This window comes from Vigna angularis, chromosome 11 (assembly GCF_016808095.1).
Source record: "Vigna angularis cultivar LongXiaoDou No.4 chromosome 11, ASM1680809v1, whole genome shotgun sequence".
In the NCBI taxonomy this organism is placed as follows: Eukaryota; Viridiplantae; Streptophyta; class Magnoliopsida; order Fabales; family Fabaceae; genus Vigna; species Vigna angularis.
Genome location: NC_068980.1, coordinates 3,561,680 through 3,589,653, shown reverse-complemented (window position 1 = coordinate 3,589,653; position 27,974 = coordinate 3,561,680). Strand labels below are relative to the sequence as shown.

The following is a 27,974-nucleotide window of genomic DNA, read 5'->3' as shown; positions in this document are numbered from 1 at the left end:
CATGGCTATTTATAGTAAAAAAAAAATTACTATTCATTAATATTTTAATATTATTTATTATTTTAATATTATTTAAAAATAATATTTCAATCATTTTCTCACCAAATCTGATCCTAATTTCTACCTACTACTTTCTTCCATGCTAAGGAATCTTAATGCTGAAAATTTATTTTTTACTATTTACTTTTTACTATTTACTATTTACTTTTTACTATTCAATTTAAAAAAATTTACTAAATAAGTTACTAAAAATTTGAACCTCTCCTTCAAAAATTACTATAATTTTATATCCAAAATTTACAATTTTCTATCCATTAAAATTATTATTACTAATAAAATACTAAAATTTACTACTATATATATATATATATATTTTTTCATGAATCTTACAAGACGAGTGTTTCTGATTTTTTTTTACAATTGAGATTAACATAGGGATGACAGAGAAAATGTTGGAGTGAGAAAGATGAAAATGAAATGATTGAGAGAAATAAAAGAGGTGAGCAATGGTTTGTGATTTTTTTTTTAGTTTTGAGAATGAAAATTATTAAAATATCTTTAACCTCATAACTTATAATCCATGATATATTACGATATTTTTGTCTACTAAAACCCGGTACACATTCCTAAAATGTACCAATTAAAAAACTCATAACTTATAATCCATGATATATTAGGATATTTTTGTCTACTAAAACCCGGTACACATTCCTAAAATGTACCAATTAAAAAACAGACGTATACAATTTAGCAAATTCATATATATATATATATATATATATATATATATATATATATATATATATATATATATATATATATATATATTTGTAAGTTTGTTCCTTATCTATTTATAGCTTGTTTTTAAGTTAGAGTAACTCTTTATTCTCCATTTCTACTAATATTTTTTTGTTATTGGTAAAAGAAAAACACATATAATACATTATATTATATTGTATTATTTTTTTTCTACTCACACCATATATAATTTTGTGATAGCAAATTAAAAAATAATGATATCATCCATTTTATAAGTCTGTACATCATCATGAATGGGACGAGTATAATTGACTTCAATCCTTAATATTTTCTTTAATAATATAACTCAAACTATTCATGAGTAATTATTATACTTTATTTTTTATGCCACTTCCTAATAAGATGAATGGAAATATGAAGAGTTAAAAAAATAAATAGATATTACCAAATTAAATCAACATTGATTATAATTAAAAGATATCTTAAATATTTACTAATTTTTAAAATTTTATTAATTAAAACATATATTTAACAGTATCTTCATTGTAGATGCCTTACATTGAATTTAAAATTAAAAACTTAAGTCTTACAAGACCTTCTTTTCATTAAAATATAGTTGTATGATACAAAAAAAAACTCAGAATTATAAAAAATAAAAATATTTTTCTGTGTTGAAGCTATATATTTATATCCAACAACCAAACAAAACATTAATAAAAGTGTAAGTTTTATAAAACTCTTATATTTATTTGAGTAAAGAATACAATAAGATTAAGATTGAATTATAAGAATACAATTATCATTTTGCTTGAAAAAATAAGTTAGTTTAGTGCGCAAAGCAAGGATTAAATTAAATGTATGAATACCATCCATGCATTTAATGCTTTGTTTGACCATGGTTTTGAAATCAGACTGTTTGTTTTTTTTTTTTTTTAATTTTTTCAATTCAGATTTTCAAATTTCATAATATTGAAAATTTGATCATCTGTGCTTGAAATAACACTTTGTGTGCACTTTCTGTTGTTCCTCACATTAGTAAGTTCTTTTGTCTCTATTCCCTGGAATAATGATAATCTAAAAACATACCATTCTCTTTATAAAGAAATTAAGGGTAATGGTCAGTTTTAGACCACATTTGAGAAAAACACCCCTTTTAGGGGTCCCCAATTGACGGGGTTAAAAGAAGGTTTTAACTTCCAATGTGTCTTCTCGAATGAATTATGGTTCGGATTAAGCAGAGTTTTATTTTATTGGTCAGTTTAATTTAAGCAACATAATGAAATAAAAAGTTAATGTTATGTTTAATTCACGAGAGAGAAACAGGAAACAACAGATTTTTATTTTGAATTTGAGTTAAATTGTACTTTGGTTTTAAACTTAAGCTTTTGTTTTCCTTTGAATACAAATTATTAACTTGAATTTCCTCATTAAAAAAGAAAGAAAATGGGCAAATATTTGAAGTTTTATATTACTTATAATCTTTTAATACCACATAAAATATAAGCTATTATTAATGATTTTACATAATCATTATTATCCTTTTTTTATTATTTTAAAATAAAGTAAAGAAATGGAGTGGTAGTTCCAAAAGAAGGCGCAACCCAATTGCCATGCGTGCATTCTCATAGCAGAAGTTGTGCTGCAACAAATCAAACGAAAACCCCTTTTTCTCTTTCACCTTTACTAACTTTCGTTTTCAGCTACAATCCCTAATATTCCCGTGTATGTGGTGGAGCCAAGGTAAGGATGTTTTGGCCATTGTACTGTTGTTGATTTTCTGTAGTTTTCTACTCTAAGCAAAAATTTGTTTGTCATGACAGGATTAAGGGTTTCATCTTCTATTTCTGCATTCCTCTTCTGATATCTTCTCTTGATTTCATCATCTGGTCTTCAGCTTTGATCCACGTCAGAATTCGTCAACTCCTTTGCCAAAAACTGTTGTTGCTACCAGCTCAAGGTATAGCATCGTAGGCTTTCGTCTTGCTTGGAAAATTCTGCTAGTTTAGTTTTAAGCCTTTGAGAGTGAGTTAGAATAGAAAAACTGTAAAATGTGTTATTTGCACTCTGCGAGTTGGCCTCCTGCAACATGGGAAATATATTGATGAGTGTAAGACCCGAGGATTTTAATATGTAAAAAAAAAAAAAAGGTTTGGTGGTTATGTGTTGTGTGCTTGTTGGTGTGACCTTGTGTTCAATCTAGCTGGGAGCAAAACTGGTGTTATTTTTAATTGCTGCGGTTTTAAATTTTTTGGGGTATAGACAGAGTCAGGAGGCTCATTTTCCTTCTACTCTTCTATTCTATTTTCTCGTTTCTCTCTTCTCCCCTCTCTTTTCTCTTTTGTTTTCTTTTTTTTTAAAAACCATAGAGGGACGAAAGTGAGGGTTGCGGCGTGAGTGAGAGTAAAGAGCATTCCATAATCGTTTGAGATGAAGGTGTGAGAAACACCGAGAGAGGGAGTGGTGGTATATCAGAGAGGAGATGTTAGAATTGGGAGACAAAGATGGAAAGCGAAAGTAGGATTTTGGAGTAAGGGAAGAAATCGGAAAAGGTATGGGGAGCTAATTTGAATCTGTTTTATTATATGGGTGTGTATCTGTAAAAGAAAAACCTGAAATTCTCTCTTTGATTCTTGATTTGTGATTTTGATATTGTTTGAAGGTTATACACTTGTCCAGTTTATAAAATGCTATGCCTTTTGATTCGAACGTTAGAATGTTCAGTGATTGAGAATGATAATGGTATATTATGTGATATATTCCATGAGAATGTAAATGAGTGTGCCCTGCGTTTTTTATTTGATTAGAAAAAAAAGAAGAGAGCGTTGTATACATTGGAATTTTCGAAATGGGACATAAGAGGAATGCCTATGTTTAATTGTTGTTTTCACACTGTTTTAATTATTGTTTCTGCACCAGAAAACCTTTCTGTTTGGTACTGTTCTGGATGCTGTATTGCACCCAATTCATTTGCTGGTTGCTGCCAAAAAGGGCTTGCTGTTAGCTGTTATAAATTCTGCAAATTCCTTGCTGTGTTAAAATAAAATTCTGCAGAAAAATGGTTGCTGTTTTACTTTGTTTCTGTCATGAAAAATGCTGCTGTTTTAATTTGTTTCTGCCATGAAAAATGCTGCTGTTTTTTACTTTGTTTCTGCCATGAAAAATGCTGCTGTTTTTTACTTTGTTTCTGCCATGATAATGCTGCTGTTTTTACCCTGTTTCTGCTCAGAAAAAAATGTTGCTGTTTTAAAGTTTTTGCACCAGAAAATGTTGCTGTTTGAATGAAAATATTGTATCAGAAGCCTGCTGTTTTCTGATTGAACGAAAATGCTGTTTGGAATTTTAAAGTTTAGCTGTTTTGGGTTAAAAATCTGCAGAATATACTTGCTGTAATTGCTGTAAAAATAATATAAAATACTTGCTGTAATTATTGTAAATATGGCATAATATACCTGCTGTAATGGCTGGAAAAATTGCATAAAATGCTTGTTGGTTGCTATTATGATATTGGTATAAAGCCTTGCTGAAAAATAATTGCAGGATTGATGTTAGAAAAGTAAATTGATGGTATGATTTATACATTGTCTATGGATGTTGGTTGGTTACGTCAAATTGGAGTGTTAAAGGGGATATGGTCAATCTTAATACTATATGGGTTGTTATATACATTTGGATGTATTCGATCTGAATATGCTGGAATTGCGGGTTATGTCATTCATTATTATGTGTTAGGATGCACAATAACCATTGAAGATAGTTGAGGTTGCTATTATCCGTTGTGCAGATTTTAAAAACACATTTTTTATGATTTGTAGCTCGCAGAAATTAGTTGTTGGGTAATTTTAAGTATGAGAAAAAGGTTTGATAAATAAAGCGGTTATAATGCAAATTTAGTCTAATGTAGCTGGGTGTTTAAACCTGTAAAAGATATGAAATCACTTGATACTATAATACTGAATTTGGTTGAGTTTGTCAATTATTATAAGTTGTTGTTAGGTGTGTTTATATGATGGGAGAATAAGTGTAACATTTGGTTTAGCTTGGTTAATTTGTTTGCCATTTTGGGTAATAATAAATCTGCAGTTGAATGAGTGCTATGGATACTAAATAAAATTGTTCGTACATTGACATTTATATTTTGATAATGAACTTGGTTGATTATGTTTGAAGATGCATGGATGTTATAGATGTTATAATTTTGCAAAAATCTGCAGTTGAATGAGTGCTATGGATACTAAATAAAATTGTTCGTACATTGACATTTATATTTTGATAATGAACTTGGTTGATTATGTTTGAAGATGCATGGATGTTATAGATGTTATAATTTTACTGAATTAATTCTAGATCTGTATATGATTGGTTATGATATGAATCAATGATGCTGGTTGTTAGACCTCTACTTGTGTATAGTAGGAGAAAGACAGTTACATAACTTAACTGTCTAGGCAGTTAGGGGGTTAGGGGTCGGTTGAGGATACCTTGTATATAAGGGAGATTAGTTGTAAGTGGAGAGTAGTTAGTGAATTCATTTGTTTTGATCAGGAACTTGTTAGTCCTGATAGGGGAGGTTAAGCTCTCTTCTTTCTGTAACCATTACCTGCATATTGAATAAAGGAGATTGTTTCAGTTCCACTGTGGGTTGTGTGTGAGTTTAGAGGCGTGTTTCTCATAGGTTCTTGATAAAGAACCTATCATTTGGTCCGACCTGCCGGATCAAGAAGGAGAGGAATCAGTGATGGGAAGTCAGACGGAAGGAAGATTGGACAATTTGTTGATTACGGTGGAGGGAATCAAGGATGAGACAGCGGCGATCAGGCGCGATATACAACAACTGATGAGGGTGATGGGTGGAGGTCACAATAATCAAGGAGGTGGCTCTGAAGGAAGTAGTAGCTCTGTGAACGAGAATCAAGAAAGGCGCGACAATGGGGGAATTCCCCAAAATTGGCGGAAAAGGGTCGAATTACCATTGTTTGAAGGAGTGGAACCCCATAGTTGGATCAACCGGGCTGAACGGTTCTTCGACATCCAAAAGGTGGCCGAAGAAGATAAGGTGGATCTAGCCTACATTAGCATGGAGGGGAGCGCCAGCTACTGGTTCAAGTATTGGCGGGAAAAAACCAAGAACCGTTTTGGGTTGGGACTAAAGGCGGGATTGATTAATCGTTTTGGAGGCGGCTTCAGGGGAACCGTATATGAACAATTAGCGACGCTGAGACAGGAGGGCGTGGTGGAGGATTATATTAGGAACCTTGAGATGTTGTTGGGTCAGACTCAGGGGTTATCGGAGGAATTGATTTTGGGTTTTTTCCTTGCTGGGTTACGCGAAGACGTAAAGGGTCAAGTACGAATTCAAGATCCGCAGGACTTGATGGCTGCGATCAGGGTCGCGAGGGATGTGGAAGACGTGATCCAACGAGCGCGCGGGGTAGTGTGGAACGGAGGAAAGGTGAACTCGATGAACGTGTGAGCCACTTCGACGATTGTGAGGGGAGACGAGGAATGTAGCGGCGTAAACAGGATCAGCGGGGCAGAAGGAGGAGGCGCGACTCGACGGGAGGTGTTGTCATCGGCCAACCACACCAAGGCGGGGGGTAATGCTATAACCGGAGGCGAAGGGAGAGGAAGAGTGGTAAGAAACTTACCTTACTCGGAGTTCTTGAAAAGGAGGGCAGAAGGGCGATGTTTTCAGTGCGGGGGTGCTTTCGCTCCCGGCCATCGGTGTTCCGAGAGGAGCTTGAGAGTTTTACTGTTGGCGGAGGACGAGGAGGAAGAGTCGACGGAGCACTCAGCGGAGGAGGCGCAAACCATGGAGCTGTCGGCGTGTTTGGCGGAGGGCCTGACACCTCCAAAAACCATGAAACTGACAGGCGTGATCGGAGAACGGAAGGTGGTGGACCTCATTGATAGCGGGGCCAGCCACAATTTCGTCAGCCAGTGGGTGGTGGAGGAATTGAAGCTGCCGGTGACCGAGACGTCTTCATACACCGTGAGCCTAGGTGATGGCCATCGCCGAACGACGAGTGGGCGTTGCGAGAGAGTGAGGATACGCTTGGGGAACACCACTGTTGAGGAGGATTTTTACGTGTTTGAGCTTGGAGGAGTAGATGTCATCTTGGGTATCGCTTGGTTGGCCAAATTGGGAGAGGTCGTGTTGAACTGGAGAGAGATGTCCATGAGATATGTAGTGGGTGGTGATAAAAGGGGAACCAACTTTATGCCGCCAGCTGGTGGAACCTAAGGCCTTGATGAAGATGCTGGATGCTGAATCATGGATATTAATATGGGAGCTGGAGGTAGTGGAGCAAGGGTCTAGCGGTGAGGTGACAGGTGATTTGACCACGCAGCAGAAAATGGAACTCAGAGCAGTGTTGCAGTTCCACTCACATGTGTTCCTGGAGAGAGAAGGACTGCCTCCCCGACGTAGTTTGGAGCACAAAATTCTGCTGAAAGAAGGAGAAAGCCCAATAAATGTTAGGCCATACAGATACCCATATCTCTTGAAGGATGAAATAGAAAAACAAGTAGAGGACATGTTGAGAGCGGGCATTATCTGACCCAGTCAGAGTCCATATTCCAACCCTGTTATTCTGGTGAAGAAGAAGGATGGAAGTTGGAGGTTTTGTGTCGATTATCGGGCTTTGAACAAGGCTACGGTACCGGATAAATTTCCGATACCCGTCATTGAAGAACTGTTGGATGAACTTAAGGGGGCCAAGTACTTCTCAAAGCTGGACCTGAAAGCGGGCTATCATCAGATACGAATGGGGGCAGAGGATATCCAAAAAACGGCCTTCCGAACTCATCAAGGCCACTTCGAGTTCCTGGTCATGCCCTTTGGGCTGACAAACGCTTCGGCAACATTTCAAAGCGCCATGAACGAGTTGATGGCGCCTTATCTGAGGAAGTGGGTACTCGTTTTTTTTGACAATATACTCGTCTACAGTTCCACGTGGGCAGAACATGTCAAACATTTAAAGGTGGTGCTGTAGCGACTGGAGAACTGTTGGGTCGCGAATAAAAAAAAATGCGAGTTTGGGAGGGTGCAGATTCAATACTTGGGTCATCAAATTTCGGCGAAAGGTGTAGAGATGGACCAGGGTAAGATCAAAGCAGTGGTGGAAGGGGATGAACCGAAAAATTTGAAGGCTCTAAGGGGATTTCTGGGCTTGACTGGATATTACCGAAGATTCGTGCGGGGATACGGGGAAATGGCTAAACCGTTAACAGAACTATTGAAGAAGGGGAAGTTTGAATGGTCCGAGAAGGCCAGGAAAGCCATGGATGCACTGAAGGTGGCGATTTCAACTGCGCCAGTTGTAATACTTCCCGACTTTACTCAGGAGTTTCACTTGGAGTGTGACGCGTCTGGAGGTGGTGTAGGAGCTGTGCTGATGTAGAACCGAAAGCCTATCGCATTCTTTAGTAAGGCTTTGTCGGAACAGACTTTGAGCAAGTCCATCTACGAGAAAGAACTAATGGCGTTGGTGATGGCCATCCAACATTGGAGGCCATATTTGTTGAGTAGAAGATTTGTGGTGCATACGGATCAGCGCAGTCTAAAATACCTATTGGCACAGAGGATAACGACTTGCAGTCAGCAGAATTGGATAGCCAAGCTTATGGGCTATGACTTTGAGATAGTGCACAAAACAGGAAGCTCCAATAAAGTCGCTGACGCACTTTCACGCAAGGGCGAAGGGGGTATGGGTGAGATGGAGTTGCAGATTTTGTCAAAACCTTATTGGCATGACTTCCACGACATACTGAAGGAAGTGGAGGAGGATGAAGCACTTCAAAAAATCATTGAAGATGTCAGGAGGGACCCAGGATCACGTGCATCTTATACCTTGGAAAGGGACCGACTACACTACAAAGGGAGGCTAGTTTTGTCGGCAAACTCCACCTGGATTCTGAAGTTATTAGCGGAATTTCATGTGTCCAGTACTGGGGGCATTCGGGAGTGTTTCGAACCTATAGAAGGGTAGCCTAGTCACTATACTGGTTGGGGATGAAGAAGATGGTAACGGAATTTGTTGCAGCATGTGTTATTTGCCAGCAACATAAGTATATGGCTGCATCGCCTCAAGGGTTACTCCAACCTCTGCCGGTTCCGCAGGCGATATGGGAAGAGGTTAGTCTTGATTTCATTGTTAAGTTGCCCAAATCTCAAGGTTTTGATGCGATCCTGGTAGTGGTGGATAGGCTAAGCAAGTATGGCCACTTCATAGCCTTAAAGCACCCATATTCTGCTCGCACGGTAGCGGAGGTCTTCACCCAAGAGATAGTCCGTTTACATGGGATTCCGATGTCAATAGTAAGTGACAGAGATCCTCTCTTCCTTAGCATTTTTTGGAAGGAGCTCTTTAAAATGCAAGGTACTCAGCTCAAAATGAGCACGACTTATCATCCAGAAACGGATGGCCAAACAGAAGTGGTAAACAGGATTCTTGAAGGATATCTACAGTGTTTCTGTTCTGAACAACCGAAGAGTTGGAAGTCGATTCTACCATGGGCAGAATACTGGTATAACACCAGTTATCAGGCTGCAGCAAAATGTTCCCCTTTTGAAGTGGTATATGGGCGCTCTCCACCAACTTTGAACAGGTTTATTCTGGGAGAGACAGCAGTTGAGGCGGTGGCACAGGATTTGATGACCAGGGATGAGGCATTGAGACTGTTAGAACTATTATTAGAATGACTAGTGTGTGTGTGCAGTCAGTATGAGTTGTGTGTGAGCTGTGTGTGTGAGTTGTATTCCAACCAAAGTGAGTTGGAAAGCAAATGGGTAGTTACTTTCTTCCCTTATAAATGTAATGCTAATGTAAGAGAAGGAATTAAGCCCTCTCATTCAATAATATGTATTTATGATTTCTGTGTTCATTCAATATGGTATCAGAGCGGGTCGATCCCGCTCTGGTTTTTTCTTTCCTCAGTTGAGCTATCAGATATAGCTCCACCATTATCACTCATCATCTACCATAATCATATATCAACCTCTTTTTTTTTCAAACTTTATTCACTGTTTGGCACACCCATCACCACATATCGCCACCGTCCGCTGCCGTCGGTCAACCCAGTTTCGTCCGGCGACCAACAGATCTGGAGCGCCTCTCCGAGCGACAGATAACCCCGCTGGAATTAGTCTAAAAATCCTCTCCACGCGCCTCCACGCGCCACCTATCTCCAGCCGAGCTTCGGCGCGTACTGTTCACGCGCCGCCGTTCCGACGTCTGTTTCGTCCGGCGACCAGCAGATCTAGAGCGCCTCTCCGAGCGACAGATAACCCCACTGGAATCAGTCCAAAAATCCTCTCCACGCGCCTCCACGCGCCACCTTTCTCCAGCTGAGCTTGGGCGCGTACTGTTCACATGCCGCCGTTCCGACGTCGGAATCACTTCGTGCTGCTTCCAGTCGACTCGTCGCAGCCATTTCTGAGTTTCAGGACTTCAGATTCATAGACACCGTGCAATGGCAACTGGCAGCATTATCTCATTGTCAGGAAGTCCCAATATCACTTCTGAAAAACTGAATGGAAAAAATTATTTATCTTGGTCCGCTGCTGTTGAAATGTGGTTTCTTGGCCACGGATGTTATGATCATCTTGAGCAAGATGGAACACACGTACCAGCTGAAAAAGCAGATCAATGGAAACAAGCAGATTTCCAATTGTGTGCTTTGTTGTGGCAATCCGTAGAACCACAAATCTTCATATCCCTTAGAGCTTTCAAGACATGTCACTCTTTTTGGAAGAAAGCTCAAAGCATTTATGCCAATGACATTCAACGTCTGTATGACACGGCAAATAAACTTGCATCCCTTAAAATGGAGAACCATGATATGGTATCCTTTATGGCTGAAGCCCAATCCGCTACTAAGAATTGCGGATGTTTTTAGAAGCAGGATCTTCTGAAGATATCAAAACAAGGTTAGACAAGTATTATATGGTAATGATTCTACGAGCTCTGCATCCCGACCTTGCTCATATCTGAGATCAACTTCTAACCAGTCATGAAGTTTCCTCCATGGAATCCTTGACCACACGTCTTCTTCGGGTTCCGATGCCACACCCTCAAGAAACTTTTGGGGCTGTAGAGCAATCTGCCATGCTTATCGCACGCGAAAGAGGACGTGGTACTAGAGGAGGAGGACGTGGAGGTCGAGGGCGAGGTCCGTGCACATATTGCAAAAGGATGGGTCATACTCAAGAGAATTGCTACTTATTGCATGGTTTTCCTCAAAAAACCGCTAATATCTCTTAGTCTAACCCTTTAGATTCAAAATTTACTGAAGATGAATATCAGGAGTACCTACGGTTAAAATCCAATAGCATGGCACAAACATCTTCAAGTACAGCGTGCATTTCTCAATCTCCCAAAGATCAAACTTCATGGGTAATTGATTCGGGTGCTTCTGATCATATCTCCGGTAATACCTCTTTGTTCTCAACCCTTTCTTTTCAAGAAAAATCTCATTTAATAACCCTTGCAAATGGTTCAAAAGTCTCATCAAAGGGCATTGGTCATGTCTCCCTGTCTCCATCCTTAAATCTCCAATCTGTTCTATTTGTTCCTAACTGTCCTTTCAATTTGATTTCCTTGAGTCAGTTAACCAAATCATTAAATTGTTCAATAACCTTTGATAACAACTCCTTTGTTATACAGGAGCGTGGGACAGGGAAACAGATTGGAGAAGGATATGAAGCGGGAGGATTATACCATTTTGGATCTCATCCCCATGTGTCATGTGTTGCAGCTCCTACTCCTAAACTGTTACACGATCGGTTTGGTCATCCTCATTTGTTAAAATTAAAAAAAATGTTCCCTGAACTTGGTAATGTCAATAGTTTAGAATGTGAGTCATGTCAACTCGGAAAACACGTTCGGTCTTCCTTTCCTAAAAGGTCACAAACAACGTGTGATTCTAGTTTTTCCATTATCCATTCTGATATTTGGGGACCTAGTCGTGTCTCGTCTTTTGGTTTTCGGTATTTTGTTACTTTCATTGATGAATATTCAAGATGTACTTGGGTTTATCTTATGAAAGATCGTTCTGAATTGTTATCCATCTTTACTTCTTTTTTAAATGAAATCAAAAATCAATTTGGCCAAGTTATCAAAATTCTAAGAAGTGACAATGCAAAAGAATACTTCTCTTCAAATTTCTCTGCAGTTTTAAACTCTCATGGTATACTACATCAGTCTACTTGTCCTCATACACCACAACAAAATGGTATAGCAGAAAGAAAAAACCGACACTTGATTGAAACTGCCTGTACTCTTTTGCTTAGTACCCATATTCCCACTCATCACTGGGGCGATGCCGTTTTAACTGCATGTTATCTTATTAATAGGATGCCCTCTTCTTCTCTTAATCATAAAACTCCTTTTTCCATTCTTTTTCCCAACCAACCTCTCTTTCACACCTCTCCTCGAATCTTTGGTTGCGTATGTTTTGTTCATGACATGTCTCCTGGACTAGATAAGCTTTCTGCTCGTGCAATCAAATGTGTCTTCTTGGGATATTCACGGCTTCAAAAAGGTTATAGGTGTTACTCTCCTGAAACTAAAAAGTACTTTATGTCTGCAAATGTTACCTTTTTTGAACAAACTCCCTACTTCACTTCATCTGAACAAGAGATTGAGGTTATCCAACAGGTCCTTCCTCTTCCCATGATTGAGTCAAATATTCCTCCTGTGTCTACAACTCAGCGTCCCAGTTCCCCTGAACCATCATCTCCCAACGTTACACAGGTAGAACATCCAGAAAATGGTGAATCCTCTCCTTCAGATTCTTCCTCACCGTCACTTACTCCCACTACTCCCGAAGATGATTCAGGTTGGCCCATTGCTCTTCGGAAAGGTACTCGTTCCACTCGCAACCCACATCCAATCTATAACTTTCTTAGTTATCACAGATTATCTCCTTCCTATTGTGCACTTATATCTTCAGTGTCTTCAGTTGATATAGCTAAAAATATGGAAGAAGCACTTGCTCATCCTGGTTGGCGAGAGGCCATGATTGCAGAAATCCAAGCTCTCGAACAAAATAAAACTTGGGAGTTGGTACCTCTTCCACAGGGTAAAAAGGCAATTGGTTGTCGATGGGTGTATACAGTTGAAGTTGATTCAAACGGCAACATTGATCGTCTCAAAGCTCGTTTAGTTGCTAAAGGATACACTCAAGTTTATGGCATTGATTATTGTGAGACTTTCTCTCCTGTGGCCAAGATGACTACTATTCGTCTATTCTTTGCAATGGCAGCTATTCGTCACTGGCCACTTCATCAACTAGATATAAAAAATGCCTTCCTTCATGGTGATCTTGAGGACGAAGTTTATATGGAGCAACCTCCAGGGTTTGTTGCTCAGGGGGAGTATGGAATGGTATGCAAATTGCATCGCTCTCTATATGGTCTCAAGCAGTCACCACGTGCTTGGTTTGGAAAATTCAGCTCTATTGTTCAACAATTTGGCTTGAAACGAAGTGAAGCAGATCATTCAGTTTTTTACTGTACTACATCTCTTGGGAAATGTGTTTATCTAATAGTATATGTTGATGATATAGTCATCACAGGAAATGATGTTGTTGGAATATCTCAGCTGAAGAAAATGCAAAAATTTCCAAACCAAAGATCTTGGAAGCCTCAAATACTTCTTAGGCATTGAAGTAGCTCGGTCAAAAGATGGAATTGTTGTCTCTCAAAAGAAATATGCTCTTGATATATTACAAGAGACAGGAATGATTGATTGTAGACCAATAGACAGTCCTATGGACCCAAATCAAAAATTAGCTTCAAGCGAAGGTGAATTGTTCTCCGATCCAGAAAGATACAGAAGACTTGTTGGAAAACTGATTTATCTCACTATTACAAGACCGGATCTATCTTTTGCAGTTGGAGTGGTCAGTCAATTCATGCAGGCTCCATGTCTTGGCCATTGGAATGCTATCATTCGTATTCTAAGATACCTAAAAAAGGCTCCTGGACAAGGGTTGTTATATGAAGATAAAGGAAGCATTCAAGTCTCTGGATACTGTGATGCAGATTGGGCAGACTCGCCTATTGATAGACGGTCTACTACTGGATATTGTGTTCTCCTTGGGGGAAATATCATTTCATGGAAGAGTAAGAAACAAAATGTAGTAGCCCGATCAACAACTGAAGCTGAATATAGGGCTATGACATCACTAACAAGTGAACTTATATGGGTGAAGCAATTTCTTCAAGAGCTCAATTTATGTAACATTCAAACCATGAAGATGTATTGCGATTATTGAATGAACACAGAAATCATAAATACATATTATTGAATGAGAGGGCTTAATTCCTTCTCTTACATTAGCATTACATTTATAAGGGAAGAAAGTAACTACCCATGCTTTCCAACTCACTTTGGTTGGAATACAACTCACACACACAGCTCACACACAACTCATACTGACAGCACACACACACTAATCATTCTAATAATAATTCTAACAGCGATAATCAAGCTGCTCTCCACATTGCATCAAACCCAGTGTTTCACGAGAGGACCAAACATATAGAAATTGACTGCCATTTTGTTAGGGAAAAATTGTTGTCCAAAGAAATTTGTACTGAGTTTGTTGGGTCAAATGATCAACTTGCAGATATGTTAACTAAGTCCTTAAGAGGACCTAGAATTGAATTCATTAGTTCCAAGCTTGGTACATACAATTTGTATGCTCCAGCTTGAGGGGGAGTGTTAGAATTATTATTAGAATGATTAGTATGTGTGTGCTGTCAGTATGAGTTGTGTGTGAGCTGTGTGTGTGAGTTGTATTCCAACCAAAGTGAGTTGGAAAGCAAATGGGTAGTTACTTTCTTCCCTTATAAATGTAATGCTAATGTAAGAGAAGGAATTAAGCCCTCTCATTCAATAATATGTATTTATGATTTCTGTGTTCATTCAATAGAGACAATTGAAGGATCATTTAAAAAGGGCTCAGGAGGTGATGGTTAATCAGGCCAATAAAAAAAGGAGGGAAGTGGAGGTTAAGGTGGGAGACTGGGTCTACTTGAAGATCAGACCCCACAGGTAAGCTTCCATGACAACACGATTACATTCCAAGCTCGCAGCACGTTATTTTGGGCCCTTTCAGGTGTTACAGCAGGTGGGGAAGGTTGCCTTCCGTTTGCAGCTACCAGAATCGGCCAGGATCCATCCCGTTTTTCACGTTTCATAGCTGAAGAAAGCTGTGGGGGAGAAGAGGATAGAGAGTGAATTAGCCCCAGAATTACAGGCAGATGGGCCCATGTTCTGGCCGGTAAAGGTGTTGGATAGGAGACAGAGGCAGAGGCAGAGTGGGGAAGAGGCAATACCACAGGTGTTGATCGAGTGGCAAGAAGGGGGTCGAGAGGGAGCTACTTGGGAAGATGTAGCAACTATTCAGGAACAGTACCCTGCCTTCAACCTTGGGGACAAGGTTGTTTCGGAGGAGGGTGGTATTGTTAGACCTCTACTTGTGTATAGTAGGAGAAAGACAGTTACATAACTTAACTGTCTAGGCAGTTAGGGGGTTAGGGGGTCGGTTGAGGATACCTTGTATATAAGGGAGATTAGTTGTAAGTGGAGAGTAGTTAGTGAATTCATTTGTTTTGATCAGGAACTTGTTAGTCCTGATAGGGGGAGGTTAAGCTCTCTTCTTTCTGTAACCATTACCTGCATATTGAATAAAGGAGATTGTTTCAGTTCCACTGTGGGTTGTGTGTGAGTTTAGAGGCGTGTTTCTCATAGGTTCTTGATAAAGAACCTATCACTGGTGGAGATAGATTGACAGCTTGTGATGTAGAGATAGTATAATGATCATGCGTTTAAAAAATATTGGAATGTAATTGAGAAGTTAATGGTTGTTTTAAGTAGTTCAAATACAACATGTTTGTGCTTATGAACTGGTTAACATTGATATGGCAGTTTAGTGTGTATATCTGTTAGATGGAGTGATTGTGTTGATCTTAATTATGCTTGGACAATCTTGTTCATGGGTGTTGTAAGATAGATATTATATGGTTGTTCAATATCACTTTGATTGAATTGGTTGCCGTATGGAATATCTTTTGCTCTCAAGTTGTCTAGTCACGTTTGGTAAACTCGAGAAATGATAGAGTTGGAAATGTACAAGTAAGGGTGAGTTGTAATGTTGAGTTTTAATGGTTAAATGCATGATCCGTAATGTTGTTCTTGCATGGTGTAGTTGCAAAGTTAATTGAATTGTGTGTCAAGTGGAACATGAGTTGGTTGAGTTGTTGTTTTCCATAAAGGTTGTTTGATAAGCCATGATAGTGGGTGATTGTAAATCCTGTGTTTTCTTACGTACTTCATGGCGGATGACGCGAGGAAGTCCTACGTTGGTGTGTAGGCCCTGTTTTGGTGAACAAGAAAGTCCACGTTGGTGCGTGGGCCTGATTTTGGTGAATCGGAAAGTCCTGCGTTGGTGCGTGGGCCCGGTTTTGGTGAATCGAAAAGTCCTACATTGATGTGTAGGCCCTATTTAGGTGAACAGGTCGTGTATGCTAGAGTACGGAAGAAGACATATGTTGATAGTGCTTGGGAAGTGGTGGCATGGTTCATCTAAGTGGGAGTTGGATTAAAAATGTATTATTGTGTTGTGAATTTGATTTAAGTATGGGTGTTATGAGTTTAAATGTTATTTCATAATTGGATTATTATAACTGTATTGTTATATGTGATTTTGATGATGATTATGTGATGCACCGGAGTTTTTACTTGTAAGACTTAGAGGAATAAGGGAAATAGGTCCGTACTGTGAAGGTAGACTGCTTAACTACCCTGTACCTGGTATTAGTGTTGAGAGGTTAAGCCACTGAGTTAGGTCGATACAAGAGACGTGTTGACGCAATGATTGGTCTGAATTGTATTGTTTTATTGCTTTAATTATACTGTTTGTTTTGTTGAATGCATAGCTCACCCATACTTTTGTGTGTTTGTACCTGTGGCGATGATCATATAACGCGTGTGTTATAAGGGAGTTCAGATAGGAATGCTAATGCTGCTAGAGCTATGTGATTGACGAGAGTGGGACTTTGCAATGGGAGTTTTATTTATCTTTAATTTATGCAAAGGAATAAAAGTTGTAATGAACTATTTATTTTCTTGTTTGGTTTGAATATTTAAGATTTCAAATGGAAGTACTATTATGTAATTCGTAAGTTTTTTTTTTATGTTGCGAAATCTTTTAGCCTTTGATGCTTTTAAGTGACTCTCAAACTTGGGACGTTACAATGAGTAGATAAACTCAATTTTGTTGAGGATGATAACTATCTAGCCTTTTTTTTTTTATATTATATTCTTTTACATATCGTGTTGATTTTATTTTTAATATTCTCTTGTGTTGTGTATGTTATATGAAAGATGTGTGGGTCGACTTATTTTCAGAATACACTATTAAGCATGCGGTTAATCTTAAATTTCTCACCTGCAGATGTCCGGTAAATCAGGACGAGTCCGGGAGTCTGACTTCGAATACTATGAACGTGAGTATTATAAAGATTTGAAGGATGGTTACTATAAACTCGAAATCTCCAAGTCATCATATAGGTGTCCCTTTTGCCGGGAGAATGATTACTCGTTGAGTGAGCTTTTGAAGCATGCGGTGAGATTTGAAAGGTACTCACGGACCATGAGGATAAAAGAGTTAGCTAAGCACTCTGCTCTTCAATTATACATTGAAAGACATCTTGGTGTCGATAATAGATCTGAAAAAGTTGCTGATGATAGGCCAAGGAATGCCATCCTTGATGGAGCAGGAAAGGTTGTGCATGATAAATCTGAAAATGTTGTCAATGATAGACCAGTAAGCATTGGAAATGTTGAAAATAGATCTGAAAATGTTGCCAAAGAACATCTATTTGTCTGGCCTTGGGTTGGTGTTGTTGGAAACATTGTCACTGAATTTAAAGACGGAAGGCGTGTTGGTGAAAGTGGTGCCAATCTAAGGGATGAGTTTACTCGGAAGGGATTTCATCCCATGAGAGTTCATCCATTATGGAACCGTTATGGACATTCTGGCTTTGCGATTGTAGAGTTCTCCAAAGACTGGGAGGGTTTCACCAATGCAATGAACTTTGAAAGAAGTTTTGAGGCAGAACACTGTGGTAAGAGAGATTACTATATTTCACGAAACCGAGGCAATAAACTGTATGGATGGATAGCCCGTGATGATGACTACCATTCCACGACTATAATTGGTGATTACCTTAAGAAGAATGGAGATTTGCAATCTGTTTCTGAAAAACAAGCAGAGGAGAAAAGGAAAACTTCACTTCTTGTCTTTGATTTAACTAATACCTTGAAAGTGAAACATGAGAAATTGGAACAAGTATCCAGCAAATATGATGATGTTAATGTGGCCCTGAACAGGGTCATGAATGAGAAAGAAGCAATGATTGAATCATATAACAATGGTACGTTGAAGTTTGAAGTGAATTGTTTACATTCCTATTTTTCGCTTCTGCTGTTTTCCTCATAACTTATTGTTTGTTTCTGTGTTGAAAGGTAAAACAATCAGGTTGTGATCATATCTACTTTTCCTGATAGCCTACTTTTTGTTTTATTTTGAAGTGAAAATTTTCTAATCTTTCTTGCTACCTTCGTGTTTCATTGTTCAATAAGAAATGAAAAAAATGCGGCAAGAAACCCGACAAAATTGGGAGACAATTTATGTGGCCCATGAAAAGGCCAGATTGGATCTGCGTGCTCAGAGGAAAATACTAGAGGACCGTGAGAAGGATCTCCAGAGATGTCAAGTGCAAAATGAGAATGAGAGAAAAAAACTTGACCTTGAAAAGAAAAACGTAATCATTTTTGGCTGCTTAAAATTATGGATATTGGCAGGTTTTTCTTTCTTTTTTTGCGAAGTGCAAATAATGCTGCATTTATTTAAATAATTTGAAGAGTGATTTATATATTGCAGAATGATATGGCAATGATGGAGCAAAACAAGGCGGATGAGAGAGTGTTGCATTTGGCAGAAGAACACAAGGCACTGATTGAATTTTTGTTTCATTGTACCAGTAATTAATTTAGTTCCTCTTTATGTATCCAAATAAGATTTGACAGAGTCATTTTTGTGTTTGAAATGCAGAAAGAAAGGCAGAAAATGCATAAAAAGATTCTTCAACTGCAGAAAAAACTCGATGCCAAACAAACATTGGAATTGGAAATTCAACGGTTGAAGGGAGCTCTGGAGGTCATGAAACAATTAGTAGAGGACGACTTCGAGGAGCAAAAAAAATTGGATGAAATTAAAGTGGAACTTGAAGAAAAGGAAGATGAGTTGAAAGAACACGAAGATCTCCAACAAACTCTTGTTGTCAGAGAACGGAAAACCAATGACGAGTTGCAAGATGCTCGCAAGGAGTTAATACTTGTAAGTCTTTTTCTAAGCATAAATGTATGTGTTTGATGTTATTTGAACTTTAGTCATTTGATTGAAAGGTCTCTTCCGATTAATCATTTTACTAACTGGGAGGGAGGGCTTTGATTTGTCTAAATTACGTGGTAAAATTGTGAACAAATGTAAGGCTTGTCTTGAATATTTTAATTGACATACAACTGGTTGTATATTAATCACTGCATACTGTTTCATGTTTAGCAGTCTGCCTATTATCATTATAGTCTTATAATTGTATCATATTCAGAATGATATTGGTGATTAGCTGCAATGGACTTAAACTCATCTGTTATCCATGTATTTGCGATGCACAAGCTACACCTACCGTGGTTTAACTTGTGTTTCAATACTTCTTAATTTCAGTTTTTCAATGGTATTATCTTCTTTGAATCACGTGGTTGCTTATTGGTCCTTTGTCAAATGAATATCTGTGTGTTGGTGTCTAATGGATATGATGGATATCCACATTGTTTAGCATTTCTGAAAAAAATGGTAGAATTAGGTCAAATCCATTGTCTATAAAACTGGTATGATGCTTAACCTTGTAGCAAATATGTTCTATGGTTCGGCTAGTTTGTTGTGTTACTTATTGTTACTGCAATGGTTGTCTTTATGTTTGTATTCTCTGTGTGTAATATAATATTCTTGTTCACAGTGGCTGAGGAAGTCACACAGTAATCGGGCTACTATTGGTGTTAAAAGAATGGGGGAGCTCGATGAAAAACCCTTTGTGGGAGCAGCTAGGAGAAAATTTTCTGATGATGAAGCGGATGTGAGAGCAGTGGAGTTGTGCTCACAATACGAGGCTTATCTTGGAGATCCAAGCTGGCATCCATTTAAAGTTGTCACAGATAAGGAAGGAGGAAAGCCTAAGGTACACTGATTACTTCAAATTGAAACCATATATTTTTATCGCTAGAACTGTTCATATGGTCATTTTAATTGCGGAAGCTACCTGATGGCCTCATTGGCCTAGCTAGTAGCACTTCAAAAATTCATTGCATCCTTTCATAATATTTAAAACTGTGGGGAGAAGGCTTGACACCTTCGTTCATTGTTATTAGTCTTATAAACAATGATTACATGTAATTACTATTCATAATTACAAATATCCTAATATTCTATGTTAAGAATATTATTAAGTAGAACAGAAGATAACCAATCCATTCATGGTTTGTCTAGCCTATTTTAATGAAAATAAAATAATATGATTAAGGAGATGTATTCACATCCACCCTCAAATTGATGCAACTGGTCAAAGAACAACAATTTGCTTACAAGGAACTAATATCTGGAGTGAGGAAGCCTTGGTGAGATTATTTGCAACCTGAAACTAAGTATTGATGTGATAGATTGATATAATATGGTTATCATAAGCCTTACGAGTAAATTGATAATCTACTTCAGTGTGTTTGGTGTGTTCCTGAAAGTGAGTATTGATGTAAGAGATTGATGTAATATGGTTATCGTAAGCCTCACGAATAAAGAGACAATGTACTATAATATACTTGGTTTGTTCATGGAACATTGGATTTGCAACAATCTGAATAGTACTTGTGTTGTCAATCTAAAGTGGTGTCAGATCTACTTGAGGAAATTGAAGTTTAGTCAACAGACCACAAAGCCAAATAATTTTAGAACAAGCATTGAACTTGACACAATACTCTGATTTAGTAGACAATTTAGAGATTCGTAAAGGAGGTTATGCTCCCAAGTGACTGAAGGAGGCGGCTATGCTCTTGTGAGGGAGGTTATGCTCCCAAGTAATTGACGGAGGTTATACTCCCAATTACCCTTGTTTATTTTTATTTATTCAGATATCACCATCAATAAAAGAGATTCATTCCTCCATTATCATTCGTTCATCGTCTTTTCTACCTATTGTGATCGTGTTTAATTACGTTTCCTACTCGGATACATAACACCTTTGCTTTCACCTTATCCAATAATTGCTCGTTGGAAAAGTTAACATTACAATTGTTGTCAACTGATTGAACAACAAACATGTAGTTAGAAGCATGGCTAGGTGATACGAACACATTTTGAAAGTAAGAGTTTATGTCACCACCACATCAACAATTTGAATTTTTTTTAGTACCATGATAAGAAATATACAATGTGCAAGTACTATGTGAAACTTGCCACATGACTGGATGCACCACAATTAAGAAACCATGGATGAGAGATATTAGAAGACTCACCTTGGATGCCCAATGCTGAAAGAGTTGCCAGTAACCATTTGTTGGATTGTTTTAGGTTGTATAACACCATTATTAGATGCATCATGGTTAGGAGGACAAGTCTTGTTAGGGGTACTATATGAAATGCTTGTTGTAACCTTTTTTATTTTCGTGGGGGATGCGTGAGGCAGTTTGAGATATGACTGATGACCCTACTATTTGAAGTAATGAAAACTTCTTACTGTAGTTATGAGGCGGATGTCCAAACTGTTTGCAGGAAAAAACATTGGACCCGTCACATATCACAACCTTTGCCTTACCTTTGGGTAACATATGCTATTGTTATAGATTCTAGAAAGACAACATCATGACTCATGAATCCTTGGGTAAGTAAATGTTTTTCTTTCCTCAGAAGTTGACCAACGCATACATCCGAAGAAGGAACAAGATTCCTGTCAAGCAAGGCATTGCTAACAGTCTCAAACTTCGTATGTAATTGGTTATTTATAATATGGTAGAGTGATTTGTCCACAAATTCAGAAGGTCGAAATAATGCTCTTGAATGGACAAATTACTTTGTATGTAATTGGTTATTTATATCTTCAATTGAAAATGCTTGGTTGTGTTGTCTTGATTGTAAATGTATTGTAAATATTCACATGTTAATTGAGCAGTTGAGAAAGAGCCCAAAATATTGACCATTCGTGGATTTAATAAATCTGAGAATCTAAGAGATAATTTGATCATCTTTTACTTCCCAAGCATCAAAGGTTGCTTGATCTGTCGGTAGCCTGGAAAGCCCATCTAGTTGACCCCATAATTCTTTCCTTTAAGTAAAGTTGTTGCGATCATCAAGTAGCACGGTCACAACAAAACAAGGAAAACTGTGAAAAAGAAATGTGAAGACGAAACAAACTATGTTGAAGAAGGTTGAGAATGCAAATCACATGCTAGAACAATGACTATGAACAAGAATTACGATTAAGAGCAGTGACCATGAGTGAGAATAGAAACTACGAGCACAAATAGAGAATTGAGAGAATGGCATCTATTAATCACTATTGAGAACAGGGACTGTGAGCACAAACAGAAGCTGCAACGCAAATGGGTACACCACAAATCAAGATTGAGATCAGGGACCCTGAGCACAAACAGAAATGTTACGACAAGGTTAACCTGTTCATACAAGATCCAAAATTTCTTAACAAACGCCCCTCCTTCACAGGCTGACACCTGGTGAATTCGGGACTCTCCTTCGTGGGAGTAGGAGTCTTAATGATGTTCGAACTCGAGACATTGAGTTCACAGCAGAACTCTAATACCATTGTTACAAAAAGGTTAACCCGTTCATACAAGTCTCCAAAATTCTTTAACAAGAAACCGCAACACGAACAAGAATCTCAAATCACAAATGAGAATGGGAACCACACACAGAAACTGCAACACGAACAAGGATCTCAAATCACAAATGAGAATAGGAACTACATACAGAAACTGCAAAGCAAACAAGAACCATAAATCGTGTGCTAAGAATAGGTCACGACGAGAAACCACTGGCCTCACTGAAAATGTGGAAAGAAGGGTTAAATATGTATTTTGTCTCTAAACTAAATATATACTCATTTTGTCCTTGCACTCTATGAAAGTCAAGTAAAACATTATATTATAGTCTATTGTGGAGTTCTGATTGTGACATGGTAAACACTTCGTATGACACTTGCTTGAGAGGATGTTTTACCTTATTTTTATAAAGTGCAGAGACGAAATATGTATACATTGAAGTTAGAAATGAAAAACATATTTAATCCGAGGAATGAACAAACTAGTGAACAATACTAGATCTGAACTTGTTTAATACCATGTCATAACAAGGAGGTTGGATACCTTTGTTCATTGTTATTTGTTCTGCAAGTAATGTTCGGTAACGTTTACATATAATTACCAGTTATAATTATAGATATTACATTGTAGCTTCTTTTTTAAGTATTTTGTATACAATTGAAGAGGACGGATCAAGATGATTTGTCTAACTAATACTTAAGAGAACAAAATAATATAATTAAGATAAAATATTTTCTAATTTTAAAAAGATATGGTACGATGTAGATATTGTGTAGAAAGATCATATGGCAGGGTAAGATGCGACTCATGTTTTTGTGCACATAGTTTGTCGGTTTTTTCTTTTTCTGATGCTCCTACATGGATAACGATCTAACTTATGTTGGATGTATTATACAGGAAATTTTAGATGAAGAAGATGAAAAACTGAGATATTTGAAGAATGAGTTTGGTGATGAGGTCTATCAAGCTGTGACTACAGCTCTGATGGAGTTAAATGAATACAATCCTAGTGGTAGATACCCAATACCGGAGATGTGGAATTCAAAGGAAGGAAGGAAGGCAGCGTTAAAGGAGGGTATTGCATATTTAATTAGGCAATGGAAAGTGTCAAAGCAGCGAAAAAAGTAGGATCCCATGGGAAACTTCAATTTTAGGTTCTTCCTATTGATAAAACAGGATTTACTTGAACTCTACAGTGACAAAAATCATACGGTATGTTGTTACATGTAATACTGACTGATATCAGACCTTGGTAGAAAGTGAAGCTTCTCATTATATTGTTTAAATTTGACAATTTATTTTGTTATTCGTGTGGTGCTTTTAATTTGATGGTTTATTATCTTGTTAATTCAAAAATTAAAAATTGAGAAAACTATAATCATGCTTATCTTGTCTTACGATTTTTTATCAAAGGTGACAATATGTTGTATTTTAGCATTAAAGATGAGTCCCAATATTATAGAACTCTTCATTGACTAATTTAATTCATATCTTTATTGAATATTTTACTATTAAGCTTGGTCGTACTTAATTTTTTTGGAAAGGTTGTTACTTCATTAATAACTTAGTTGTGAATACATTATTCTATAAAATCGTTATATTCATTTAAAATAAAAATGAAATTATTTGATAAAAAGTTAATGAAAGCAGTTATAGGTGAATGTACGCACTAACAGTTGTGAATGGTTGAGGACTCTGTTTTCTCTTCTTTCCAGAGCCACCACTCCAATCCTTTGAATTATTGAGACCAAATTTTGGAAAGTTATTCTTACCGATTATAGGAGTTTTTTTTTTTTTTAATATTATTTTATTTTATTTTTTCTAATCTTTATAAGTAAAGAGGCTGAACAAAAAGCTCTTGGCCTCCGATATCACATTAGAAGAGAGCGAAGTTTAACTGCCAACGCCGACTGGGCGGCTCGCCTGATAGTCGCATAAATTTAAATTATAAAAAAAAAATAGATGATTTTAATATTAAATAGAAAAACAAAAACTTCATGAAATAATAATTATTATTTTTAATAATTGTGTATAAAAGTAAAAATTATTAATTAAACATTGAAATAAATGTGTGAATTTATGATTCGTAATACTTCTATTTTTAATAAAAAAGTTTAATAATTACAACCAAAAAAATTAATATTAAAAAAATATTATTGTTATTTCGTTTTAATTGAATATTTTATTTATTGTGTTTGAATTAGTTTTTTTTCTTCTTTGAGTACAATGTCTTATAATTGTTAATTTAAAATACAATATTAATAAATAAACAGGTTCATGTGATTAGAAATATTAATCCGTATTTTTTGTGACATTGGTCAACTCGATTCATTTATAGAAGTCAAATCTGAGATGGGTTGAAACTGGATGGACCAGCCGACATTAAAACCCTTAATTAACTCAATATTAACAAATTGGCCGAATGTGTTAACTTATAAACATAAATTTATTTTATTTTATCTCTTATTGAGATATAGACAATTTCCATAAGGTGTGTAATGCATGTCATGAATCTATATCTGATGTGTTGTAGAATTTATTTTTTTTCAAAAGAGATATAACCTTATAAACTAAATTTGAAATCAGAAATCGATTAGGTAAGAAAGAGATTAATACTCTAAACTATTTTTTTTAATTAAATATACAAAAATAATATAAGCAAATTATATTAATTTTTCTCCCAAATCAAACAACATATTATTTATTATTTATTTACATTTTAAAAATTATTTATGTAAATATGACGAGGATTGACCTTTTTATATATTGCTATTCACAACAAAAAAATTAACATTATTTATAATCGGTATCTTTTTAATATTAAATTTTAATGCAGAAAATTTATATATTTAAAGCTAAACTTGTTTTAATAAATACTTTCATATTAAGTCAATCGCTGTTATAGAAATGCTTTTTATATATAGTTTCTGTTTCTGTGAGTCATAAAGAAACAGAAACATCAAATTTGAATAGTGGCAGCGGGATGCTCGATATTTTGTCACCTATTTGGCGGGTGGTCAGGTTATTACATTTAACTCACCATTTCATACTGATTTACGGATGAATTTTATTTGATTAAAATATTTTATTATTTACTCCTTTTTTTTCGAAAATCAACATAACCCACCATGCTTCCTTCGATACAGGGGACAATATAATATATTTTCAATTGATAGCACTATATAATATAATATAATACCAACATTTTATAAAATAAAAATGCTAATTAGCCGCGGGCTACCGTTTTTTCCCTAGCCGCTTCAGCATTTCCTACACTAATCGAAGCGTACAACTTCACGCGCGCACCCTAACATTAATTAATTAATTCAAAAATAGAACACTATGAATCATCAAACCAAACAAAGGTCAAACCCTTGTGCTACAAAAGCTGTCACTCACTCACTCACTCATTCATCATCACTAATCAACTTCTCCCTACATTTTCATCACAGTCTCCCAAACATTGCAGTCAAAAAAAATCCAAAAAGGGCAAAAATGGAAATAGATAAATGGTGGTGATGGGATTGGGAAGCCGAACAAAAAGAAAAGGACCTTGTACTTTTTATATTTATATATATATATATATTTTGAAAGAAAATAAAATAAAATAAAATTAGAAGAAAGAAATAGAGTAAAGGGTGTTGTGTATGGTGAGAGTCAGACACGGAAGTTTTTTCCGGTGAAAGTTTGACCAAATTGCCAATGTGGCGGAGCAATGTTCCAGGAGGTGGAAGAGCGACGGTCACTGGCGGTGACTCTGAAGGACAAAGCTTGTCCCACAAGAACCGCGTTTGATTGCCAGTTTTGACCCCAGTTCCGGCTCATTGGCATCCAACCGGTTCGCGACCCTTTAACGTATGTGTGCACCAGATCCCCTGCACCCGCCACGTTGCTGATCAGCACCAAGTTGAAGTAACGGAAGCCATTGATCGTGAACCTCATTCCCCCATGCTTCATACATGGCACCCTAAACCAAAAACCAACCAACATTAACCACCAACTAACTAATGACAACTCGAACCTTACTTTTTAACAATAAATGTCTGTACCTGCGGTAGGCGACAGGTACTATGCCGGCGCGGTATTCCGCGATTTTGAGGAACATGGGCATGGCGAGGTCGAAGTGAGGGCGAGGGGGGTTGCACCAGCCTCCATTGTCGTTAGGAAGAGCGTAGTTTGGGGGACAGAAGTTGGTCGCAGTGATGAAGATGGAAGGGCTTCCGGAGTGACACCACTGTTTGTCGTTTGCGCATTTTATCTCAAAACACGCTCCGCAGCTCAGGCCGTTGTTGAACAGTGCCGTGCTCAACGCCGCCGTGTTAACTCCGTATCCTTGGCTGTACAGGTTTCCATACCCGCAAGCTCCCCCTGAACACACACATTGTTAGAGAAAATTATAAACGTCGACAAAAACATGTTACATGTTACGTGCTACATGTTATAACTACAGTGTACACACCCATGGTGCCGGATGCATCGGATCCTCCGTAGAAGGTGGCGTGAGCACTTTGCCACGCGCCGCCGGTATAAACGCCTGGAATTCGAGCTTCCACCATCCGCATTATGGACGCAAGGAACAGTGCTACAGTTAGCAGACCCATTTCTTTTGCCTTGAAAGTGAAGAGAAAGCGAAGAAGAGAGAGAGATAATGGGATGAGTATTGAGTGGGTTAGCGAGTAGGGATGGATGGAGTACTTATGGACGAGAAGCCTTCTTGGTGGGAACTCAAACCTTCTTCACTGTGGGGTCCACATTCAGCATTCTCGATCTTCTCTCTACTTATTAAATGCCACCTTTTTTCTTAAAAATTAATTAATGCCTTCTTTGTGTAATTGTAATGGTAAGAAAAAAATAAAAAGCTTCTCTTTCTTTCTTTTATTTTACTTTACATTACGTGATAAGTAAATCTGTTCCCACCATCAGTCCGTAGGTTACACTTCCAAATTCTACTGCCACTGTCATCACTGTGGGTTCCATGCAATAATATAATAAGTACTCTGTGTGGGGAAGTGTTGGATTTTCGGATTTTGCTTTCTTTTTTGTAAAATTATGTTCATTTTGAATGAGGGAGCTGAATCATGATCATCCAACAGAAAATGTGAAAAGGACAAGCAAACGAACCAAATCCTTGGGAAATTCGATTTTCAGTTTGTCACGTTCATATTAGTTGGAATGGAACCTGTTCAAATGAATGCAGTAACCATTATCTGTTCAGATTAACATGTCTCCAACTCATTTCCTTCTCATGACATGAGTGTC

At 37.3% G+C, this 27,974-nt stretch overlaps 2 protein-coding genes across 3 annotated transcripts; one reads left to right on the top strand and one right to left on the bottom strand.

Annotated features, from left to right (window-relative positions):
• Positions 1-2,341: 2,341 nt before the first annotated feature.
• LOC108333986 (factor of DNA methylation 4) lies at positions 2,342-24,021 on the top strand. 2 transcript variants are annotated; one of them, XM_017569527.2, is made up of 8 exons: positions 2,342-2,499; positions 2,580-2,716; positions 17,224-18,205; positions 18,414-18,595; positions 18,715-18,783; positions 18,886-19,170; positions 19,850-20,068; positions 23,613-24,021. In XM_017569527.2, the coding sequence occupies exons 3-8, from the start codon at positions 17,224-17,226 to the stop codon at positions 23,841-23,843; spliced, it is 1,968 nt and encodes a 655-aa protein (XP_017425016.1). In that variant the 5' UTR covers positions 2,342-2,499; positions 2,580-2,716; the 3' UTR covers positions 23,844-24,021. The 2 variants fall into 2 exon arrangements, with proteins under 2 accessions (XP_017425016.1, XP_017425018.1); XM_017569529.2 differs by lacking the exons at positions 2,342-2,499; positions 2,580-2,716 and adding an exon at positions 3,126-3,308.
• A 1,987-nt stretch (positions 24,022-26,008) lies between these two features.
• LOC108334477 (expansin-A6) lies at positions 26,009-27,393 on the bottom strand. The gene is made up of 3 exons (XM_052871134.1): positions 27,175-27,393; positions 26,765-27,083; positions 26,009-26,682 (listed from the first exon to the last, which is right to left on the bottom strand). Exons 1-3 carry the CDS (start codon positions 27,314-27,316, stop codon positions 26,373-26,375), a joined length of 771 nt encoding a protein of 256 aa, XP_052727094.1. The 5' UTR covers positions 27,317-27,393; the 3' UTR covers positions 26,009-26,372.
• Positions 27,394-27,974: the final 581 nt, after the last annotated feature.